The sequence below is a fragment of the Sander lucioperca genome, chromosome 5 (assembly GCF_008315115.2).
Source record: "Sander lucioperca isolate FBNREF2018 chromosome 5, SLUC_FBN_1.2, whole genome shotgun sequence".
In the NCBI taxonomy this organism is placed as follows: Eukaryota; Metazoa; Chordata; class Actinopteri; order Perciformes; family Percidae; genus Sander; species Sander lucioperca.
Genome location: NC_050177.1, coordinates 20380486 through 20390635, shown reverse-complemented (window position 1 = coordinate 20390635; position 10150 = coordinate 20380486). Strand labels below are relative to the sequence as shown.

General features: G+C 42.4%; 1 protein-coding gene across 1 annotated transcript in view; it reads left to right on the top strand.

Moving 5' to 3' along the window:
* The first annotated feature begins 1516 nt into the window (after positions 1–1516).
* foxo1a (forkhead box O1 a) overlaps positions 1517–10150 on the top strand; it is a 32732-nt gene continuing 24098 nt past the window's right edge. The window contains exon 1 of the mRNA XM_031297490.2: positions 1517–2149. Within this exon, the coding sequence (XP_031153350.1) occupies positions 1517–2149 (633 nt within the window). The remainder of the gene's footprint in view (positions 2150–10150) is intronic.

Here is a 10150-nt window from a genome sequence, read left to right as displayed (position 1 = left end):
GTTCTATTTTTTAACTCAGACTTGCTTGACACTGTTGTCTGGTTGAAACAAAAGTAACACTGCATATCTTCACATTTTATTTGATAGCTGATAAGTTACAGCACAGAGTAGATGATAAGTAAATGGAGCACTGATGATAAAGAATCAACCTTGTGTTTTGGTGTGGCGTTAGTCTTTGTCACGCGGACTAAATAGAGAGCCAAATGCGGAAGAGATGATATAGTGACTGTGTCTGGTTGTAATGCCCACTTAAGCCACAAGATGTCAGTAAAGTCCATACTGAGGACACCCAGACAGCTTCTGGTCCAACAAAGCGCCGAAGAGCAGTACACCCTGCACCACCAGCTGAAGACAGCAACTGGTTGGTTGCGTTAAATTAACACTGAGCCTCGTTCCAATCAAAATATTCTTAAATATTAAAAAAAAAAAAAAAAAAAGTCTTTGTTTTTTTATTATACAGAGTTGGTATTATCATTATTTGTTTTAATGTAGCCCTGTTTATCTCAGTTTTGAGAATGTTTTTTAGGTGTTGTAAACACTGTCAACTCTATACTTTGAATTGGTACACGCTGTGAGTACTGGCTGTAGCAGCAGCAGTAGTAGTAGCGTATTCTTTTATGTGGATAACTTATTTAGAAACAGTCTTCTCAAAAGGAGGGGTATGGGGTGGCTGTTTTAATTTCAAATGTAAGTTGCTCAAAATATGGCTTGTTATCATCTCCAATAAAGATCAGATGGCAGATGAACTATTCACCCAAAAATATGTGTAATTAATGGATTAGGCTGAGAAATGAGAAGATATTTTCACATGAATTCCATTTTATTACCGTGTGACAAAACTACATCCAACATACATCCAAATATACATCCAAACACTGAGATCTAAGGAAAAGCAATGGCCTAATCACTAATCTCTGCAACGTGTGAACTGTTAGGCTACATCCAATTTGAAATCGAATACCGGTGAGCTGATCGCAATATTATCAGAGAGAGAAACACAATTGACAGAGAAAAGTTCCTTTTTTTTTTGGTCCTCAGATTAGATGTTTACTAGACGAAAGAATGAAAACAAGGACCGTTTCTTCACCCAACTTTCTCATTGGTGCTTTTCTGGTGTCAATCAAATGTGGGCGGTGTCAACTGACAAATGATACTTCCAGTAAATCCTCACATGCTGTACAACACAGAGAGTCAACAGGCTGTACGGGGCGCACACGGGACATCACTACGACTGGATAACAACAACAGAACAGTGGGTCGACACACTGTGGACACTCAACTTTTTTCACCGGAAAAGTCTTTTTAGAAACATACTTTTTATTACTGTTTTATTAGAATTTTACCGGTTTGGGATGTGACATTCAGTGTAGACTTTGCGCCCAGGCGGAGCACCATTTTCCCGGACAGATTTCTCTTGTATTCGCTCTCCTTTCAAAGGCGAAGTTGCGACTTTTGAGGGGCAACATTCGTCACTTTTACATGACATTGTAACACTTGGCTCCGTCACCTCTCAACCATGGCGGAAGCGGCCCAGCAGCCACACCTGGTGGAAATCGACCCGGATTTCGAGCCCCTGTCGCGGCCCCGGTCGTGCACTTGGCCTTTGCCCCGGCCGGAGTTTATCAACCCGGGCGACTCCAACACGTCCTCGCCGGTGCCGTCTGTGAAGCAGGAGCCCACCGGCAACGAGTTCATCAACAACCTTAGCCTGCTGGAGGAGACCGAGGACTTCGCGGAGCAGAAGCCTGTCATCCTGTGCACCGAGTTCCAGTGTCAGGAGAACTGCGTCCACCAGCAAGCTCCACAACAACAACATCAGCAACATCAGCCGCAGCATCAGCAGCAACATCAGCACCCGAACCCGCAACTCCCGCACCAGCAGCAGCAGCAGCAGGTGCCTCTGCTCTCCTCCCCGGTCGGCTCGGCGTCCCCGGCGGCAGCGGCCGCAGCTGCCGCCGCTGCCCAAAGGAAGAGCAGCTCCTCCCGGCGAAACGCATGGGGGAATATGTCATATGCAGACCTCATAACCAAAGCTATCGAAAGTTCTCCTGAAAATCGACTAACTCTCTCTCAGATTTACGACTGGATGGTGAAGAGTGTGCCTTATTTCAAGGACAAAGGAGACAGCAACAGCTCTGCAGGCTGGAAGGTAGGCTACGTTTGTTTTTTCCCTCTTTTTTTGGTACTTTTATCCATGAGATACAGTGCGCGTAAGTGTGTGTGTGTGTGTGTGTGTGTGTGTGTGTGTGTGTGTGTGTGTGTGTGTGTGTGTGTGTGTGTGTGTGTGGAGTTTACAGCATTATGCCCGGTAAAGCAGCTCCCTGTGCCAGTTCTCGTACAAAGTTTTGCAGTGGGCCAGTGGTTCTTAACACAGTGGGTTCACAGGGACTTAATTGTGCTGTTATGGTATGTTTCTATCTCCTGTGGTATCACTGTAACATCCCTCCAGGGATGTCTGGCTTTTCTGTAGCGTTTAATAGTTAGTGTATTGTATCTATTTATAATGCTTTTTGATCCCAGTTGTTTGTTATTAATCATCTATGCTTGTCACTGTTACCCCACACACACACACACACACACACACACACACAAATGTTTGACAAATAAGCACGCATGAAGAGTATCTGTAAAGTTGTTTATCATTTGCTCACAGTCATGGTCTGGTGAAACCATGTTCCCCGCTCATTGTCGTCCATCAATTTCATGGCAATTCAGTAAACTGGCCAATTGCAATTATGACCTTAGACAGTCATCTGACTTCTCCCTGCAGTATGTGATTTATATGAGTCTGCTGACTCAACAGGGTTCCCCCCCCTCCCTTCTTTGCCTTATTGCTTCCCTCAATGTGCTTTTTAAAAAAAATGGTGTGAGTTCTGACTTGGTATGTTTTTAGACAGCTCTCCTCTCCCTGCTGTTACTTTAGAATGTAATTTTAGATTTTAAGGCTAAATCACAGTTTTCCATATCAGAGTGTGTGCCTTGAATGAAACTGTGTTTGGACGTCTATGTCGCAAGGAGATACCAGAAGCATTCATGTGTCCTGGAAACTATCCAAAACATTACACAAGAGGGGACTTAAAATTTCTGATGTGGTGTGGCAGGCCCTCCCACTGAACACTATTGAAGGGCGTAAACCTCCCTTTGGAGACACATAGTTTCAGTGGTGTCTAACAATAAATTAATGACTGTCTACTTTCCCAGCAGGAAATCATATTGAGCCTGTAGTCACACATTGAGAGATTTATTACGTCTTCCCTGTGTTGTAGGCTGTCTGGGTTGCCAGTGAAATGTAAAGCAGTTGTGGAGGGTTTTTGTCTTCCCCTGTCAGAGCAGGCTCCAGTGTTTGAGTCATGTGTTGGGAGGTGACACATTCATGTCAGGCACAAATGCCAGCAAAAATGTCTTTTCTATTGTTTTTTTTTTACTGAATCACAAAGACAGATACAAAAAAGAATTCAGTCCAGACTTCTATATTTTGCCATGCACTGTTTTTTTTTTTAACCATTTAAATAAAAAAGTTGACTGAGCACAAATCCAAAACACCCTGCTCCATATTCATCCATTTTAACCGCAGTGTTGAGCTGTCAAACATAGTCCAGTCAGTCAAATGATGTGAGAGTGGAAAAACCCTTCAGTGTGTGTGGGAATAGGCTACACATAGTAAACAAAGCATGTACTGGGCAGATGTGGTGATATTGTCCAAGTAGGTTTTGTCCTTTTAAGAAAAACAATATAAAATCATTCTATATTGTTTAATGCAAGGGTCTCCAGGGCTTCTGTAAGAGGTGACTGTTAGACTCAATTTAGGAAGACTACATTTGGTCAATCAGCTTTTTCATTTACAGCAGTAGAAAAGTGGAACTTAATTCCACTTCACATTAGAGATTGTGTAAGTCTCAGCTGTTTGAAAATGTCCTTAAAGACTTGGCTGAAGGCGAAACAACTATGTGATCATTGATCAGTGATCACCATCTTTCTATAACATGGAATTTATATATTTTTGTATACTGGTTTATACGTTATGTAATGCTTGTTATATGTTGTTTGTTGTTAAATTTCTTTCTGTTTTGATAGTATTGTCTATATTGTCTATATTGTCCTTTTATCTCCCTTGCCCAAGGACCACAGATGTAAATTAGCTGTATAGCTAACTCTGGTACAGGGCCTGAACTGTTCATGTCAGGGGACAAATAAACTAATAAACTAAACTAAACTAAACATAGGGCTGCTCGATTATGGAAAGAATCATAATCACGATTATTTTGGTCAATATTGAAATCACGATTATTTTACACGATTACTCATTGACTTTTGGAAAGACGTTCCGTAATTATTGAATAAAAAACAAACAAACAGTTAAACAAATCAACAGTGAAAACACCTTGAACTGTGAAATTCCCCTCTAAATACCTTTCCCATTTGAGCTTTTTTTCTCTCCATCAAGAACACAGGACAAAATAAGAGTTGACTTTCAAAACGTAATGTGTAAAATAATCGTTTTTCTCGATTACACTGTTCTTGGGGTCGTTAGGAGCAGAAATCGTAATCACGATTAGAAATCGATTAATTGCACAGCCCTAGTTCAACATTACACATTGGTACTTTAAAAGGTTCAGCATCTATACTCTGTGTATTTTTGACATGGTGCTTTTAACTTAAAATGTGCTTTTCTGATCACTCCGTGTTAACCAGAGTCAAACTGTGTGTGTGTGTGTGTGTGTGTGTGTGTGTGTGTGTGTGTGTGTGTGTGTGTGTGTGTGTGTGTTGCTTTCCGTTAAGGACATTGTGCTTGAAAAGAGCAAAACATGTTTCCAAAAAAGCAGTGGATAATCCCAAATACTTATTGTTAATGAAACAAAATTAAGAGGAATGCATTCATGTGGAAATCCATTTCCGAGGACCCCACAATATCTGAATAAAGAATCTTTAGGCAGTGTGTGGCAAGGCGACGTTTCAAACACCTCCAGTGTTAGCCAAGTAGAGTCGGAGGTTGCGGCATATCAGAGAAGAAAATCAGGACTGTTGTGGACTTTAAAAGATAGGAGCGTCTTTCCCATGATCATTTTGTACTTTACAATGATGAAATTATCTTTTTTTGATGAGGAAGGAGACTTGTCACTTTGGCCCAAGGAGTGTCAGCAGTAGTAGCACCAGCACCTTGATGACCTTGAAACATGGTTATGGTCAACACTTACTCAGTGATACTCACTGGTTATAGTGTAATTAGAAAGTTATTATATAGCAGAGTGTAGTTAATACATCATTACAGACAATAGTAGATCATTGACATTTTGCAAAGGATGCAGCAGAGTCACAGTGACAAAGACTGTGAAAATGTCTGTGTCTAAAATAAACAGTGAAGTTTCTCAGTGTTGTTCCGTCTATTTAACCGTTATTGTGGGATTATTGGCTTGGAGAGGGGCGCTCAGTCAGCCACCGCCTGGGCTTGCTGCTTATCCTGCCATGTTGGGGGTGTAGACTGAGTAATACTGTGGGAAAGCAAAGTGCCATTCACTGCTGTGACGGGAGTTATTCATAGAGCTTCCCTCGGTTCCACACAGGGGGGCTATCACACATTGTCTCTGCTACTTCATAAGTAGCCTCAGAACCAGAGAGAAGCTGGGGAAAGATGAAAATGTTAAATGGTAATTTTGTGGCCAGCCATGTGATTTTTGTTGTGTTGTTTCTGCTTCAATGACCATTTGATGTAAATAGTAGTTTCCAGATGGTTTAGTTCATTATTCTGTATTTCAGTAATTGGTTCTCTCTATTTAAAATTTAACAAAATGTATATATTTTTTCTGTAAAATTCTCTAGTATAGCCTTTTCATCTGCGACGTCCTTGTTATGTTCTGTCCCGACTGAATGGAAACACGAAAATATGTAAATTGTGTGGCAGATCTCGTTCCAAAGACACCAGCTTTGCAAAAGGACTTACATATTCAAACAAAAGCACTAAAAATAATTAACAAACAACTTTTGATTTTCACTCGCTCTATCTTCAAGAGAGAATATAACAACACAAATGCGAACTATACATACATATAAATATACATATATATATATATATATATATATATATATATATATATAGCTGTGGTTTGTGGAAATATTGGGCGGAGTGTCATGTCATAAGTGAAGTTTGTGGTGGCTTCTTTTGTGCTGTAAAGACAGTGATCACGATGACAACAGGCACAACACAAATGCTTTGTTTCGAGGCACCAATGAGTGTTCAACACCCTCAAACACTGATTGTAATTCACTTTAGGTTGAGTCTTTTTGAAGTTAACCACGGATCATTTCTCCATGTGACTGATCTCTCTGAACAGATGGGGCTCTCTTGGAGGGAACAGGCTGAAGCACATGAAGTTTCCATTAATCTATGATTAAGGCTGTCTGCTCTGTAATTGTTTGAGGCCCGATGCCTGTTTCTCAGCGCTGCTGATCCTCCAACAGTCGGTCGTGTCTGAACTGAGTCATGACAGCCTCCACACTTCTCAGGCCGTCTGCGACAGTGTGAATTCTGAGGACAGTTGTGCCAGGTGGGACTGGCTTGGAGAAGCTCTCCGAGTGGACTGGACACTGGCCCTGGCACAGGACGCCAACAGGAAGAAGAGCAGATGGCCCAAATTATGTATCACCAAACCTCTCTGTAGAGCGGGTTATTTATTTTTTAATACATCCTGTTCTTTATTTCACGCCATAAAATGTTATTAATGCATATAGTTCAAGTCTTACAAACAGTGTTTCAGGCTGCAGAACACACACAAATTGCACACGTGCATTTTGCACACCATTTTGTAAACATAGCCATAATGAGAAATCCAGAGAGAGTTGTGTGGAGCTGATAGTCTTAATTAGCTTTGTAGCAACTCATTTGGCAATGGCTTGAATGTAACGGATGTTCAATAATATAAAATAGTCACGCGCTATAGCTTTAATACAGTACAATATATACATTACGCACACATCCTTGCATTCCTGCAAACAAAAAAGAAATCTGTTATTTCTTGTATTTCTCTACCATACGTATGTCACCACAGGATAAATATTTGGTTCCAGCCAGTGGAGCTGGATGGCTCAGGTGCTCTTTGATGTCAGTATCAGGATCAATTCGGTTGTAGCTTTTCTCTGTACATGGCGCTCTCTTGACCTGGAATTCCTCAACCTACGCTGGTAAACACTCCCACGGATCTCAAAACAAACTGTGCCGGAGCAGACAAACACGTAGGTCCGAGCAGATTGTACAGGAAGTGACACTAGGGTCATTACCATGTAAATGCACCCATTGACTCCACTGGTCGTACAGTCTTACAGTAAACACTCTAGGTATCAACGAGAGGAGAGGCTCAGATAGGTCGGGACGTAGCAAGTCGTGTGTGTGTGTGTGTGTGTGTGTGTGTGTGTGTGTGTGTGTGTGTGTGTGTGGCATCTCTAATTTTTTGACTTTTCAACCAAGTCATTGATCCCAGGGACCTGACTGGTGAATGATTAATGTCCAGAATGCAAAGTTGTGTTGTTTTAATTTAGTTACACTGACAGTATAAAGAGTCCATCTGAATATATAGAGCATCTCATTACCTTCAGGCTTCACTTTGCCTTTTGCGGCGTCCACCAGGATAATTATTAATTATTCTTGTCAGTGCTCCTTGGTGGAAAAACTATGTAGAGGTGACACTGTTTCTAAATCACCCCAAACTTAGTCTTCTGCCTGCAATTTCTTGTTACTTATCGTCTGACACATACAGTACGCCGATAACAGATATATCTGCAATAAGCTCACATCGTCTGATTTATCGGTGTAGCGCTGACCCCGCATTGGGTTTATCTGGCTGCTTATATTACAAGACAGGTTTCCAGAGACTGTGTTTTAATCTCGCCCATTGACAATGCAATAGAACTATACTGAGAAAAACAATAGAATATGTAGTTTACAGAGCCGTTATATTATGCAACTATCTTTCAGATGGGATTGCTCAGGCTTGAACTATAGCCAGATTTAAATAGTTATAGATAAGATGAGGCAACGTAAATGAAATCTTGTCAATCAAAGGGAGTACCACATTGGTACCAAATAGGTGTTGCCCAGCTAGCCTGGTTGACACCAGACCCTTTTCAGTTGTAACTGAGAGTGGGTCTGGGCAAGCTTCATTCACAGCTTATTTCCAAAGGGGCGTCACCAACGGACGCCGCTCAAATGCCTCTGGGCGCAATTGGATAGTCCTTCAACCAATCAGACCATCGATCCGGGTGATGTAGCAGCAACAGTGGCATCAACGGGTTGCTGCGCTTCGGTGGCCGTCATGTTGAATGTTAACAAAAAGCTGCTTGCCGTCGCTGCGCTATCGTCATCGTGTTGTGCCTCAACGGTTGTGATTGAATGGGCTCTTGGCCAGACTGACTTGCAGAGCAAATCTCAAAATTTTCCGGAAGTTCGTCAGGGTTTTCCCAGGCTATTGCCCAATCCTACTTGAAGTTACAATCTCAGAGATCTCTGCTTCGTTCTCTTTGGCGGCACCTATGGCGGTATGTGGTAAAGTATAAGGTGTGTTTTTGGATCTCACTTCCCAGAGATCCAAACAGTGTGTCGCCTGTGTGACATCAGTCAGTTGGCAGTTGAAGAGCAAGTCAGTTGCATTAGCTCTGCCTACCCTCTGTGGTGGACCGACCACTGCCGGGTTATAGAAAACGTGTCACTAACGGTGCGCCGCTTGTGATTTTTTTCTGGGAATGTCGCCACAGACACCCAGTTCATACTGTAATACTACAAATGTAGGGGCTTTCATCAGTGGGCCATAGGCTGGGTCGCCATCATGTTAGCTCATTCGGAGATAGATAGTGACATTTATTGAAATGAAAATCTCTGAGATTGTTACTTTAAAGGGTCATTTTAACTGCTTTAGGTTTAATTGATTAATAATTATGTCTTTGAGTCACATTGTACCTCTCTTTTGTGTTTTATCACCAATCCCAAACTGTGTGTTTCTCTAAGTCTGAATGTGTATTAGTAGGATAGGGAGCTGGATAGAACAGCAGTCCTCCTGTTTCTACTGGCTCAACACACACACACACACACACACACACACACACACCTCACCCCCCTGAGGCAGTCGAGGAGTCCGATCTTGGCACTGCCCCAAGACATGAGGGGCAGCTGTGTTTCTCAGGCAAAGAGCTGGGGGAGCTCTCCTCACCCTCCTCCCCATTTCCTGCCTGCGCCGCCTGCCTCTTCATTCCTGATTTTCTGCCTCTGCACAAAACAGGGCACACTTAGTGTTGTAAAGGGTTTCTTCCCCCCCTGCCCACCCACCGCTTACTGTCTTCAGAGAAAATGAAGAGATAAAGAGAGAGAGAGAGAGAGAGAGAGAGAGAGAGAGAGAGAGAGAGAGAGAAAGAGAGAGAGAGAGAGGCAGAGACTCAAAATGCTCTAAGTTCAGACTGGGTGACACTTGTTAGGAGTTGCATAACAAGACATTTACTGGAATCAGGGAGCCGCAGGCCAAAGTCTGGTGCCACTGGTTAGTCAGCGGAACTGTGAGGCACTGTGTTAGAGAGATGTGTGTGTGTGTGTGTGTGTGTGTGTGTGTGTGTGTGTGTGTGTGTGTGCGCGCACGCGTGCATGCACACATAACCTGGGCCTCATAATTAAAGCCCTGCTGCTGGCAGATGCACAGACAGACACGATGGCAGACAGACAGGCCGACGCAGGGAACATTTCTGCACAAACTTTTATATGTTTTTTTTATTGTGACTTGATATTCTGACTTTCCTTCTCTCCCCATCTGATTTCAATCTGGTATCTCCTTAAAACTGCTTGCCCCCCCCACACACACACACACACGCACACTTACAGTAGTACTTTGATGTGCCGAATCGCCACTGGCACACCGTTAGCAGCAGTGAGAAGTATTGATGAACACTACCTGTTAGTCTTTGATCTGCTCTGTGTAAGATGTCCTTTTCACTCGCAGTTAACATATTGATTACTTATTCCTTTCAATTTACAAATTTTTGAGTCTATATTATGTCAAAAAAGAGTGGAAATCCCCATCACAGGTTCCAAAAACCAAAGGTGACATCTTTAAAACCCAAAGCCTATTTCATTTATAATGATACAAAACCAATACGTAGGGCTGGGAGATATGGCAAA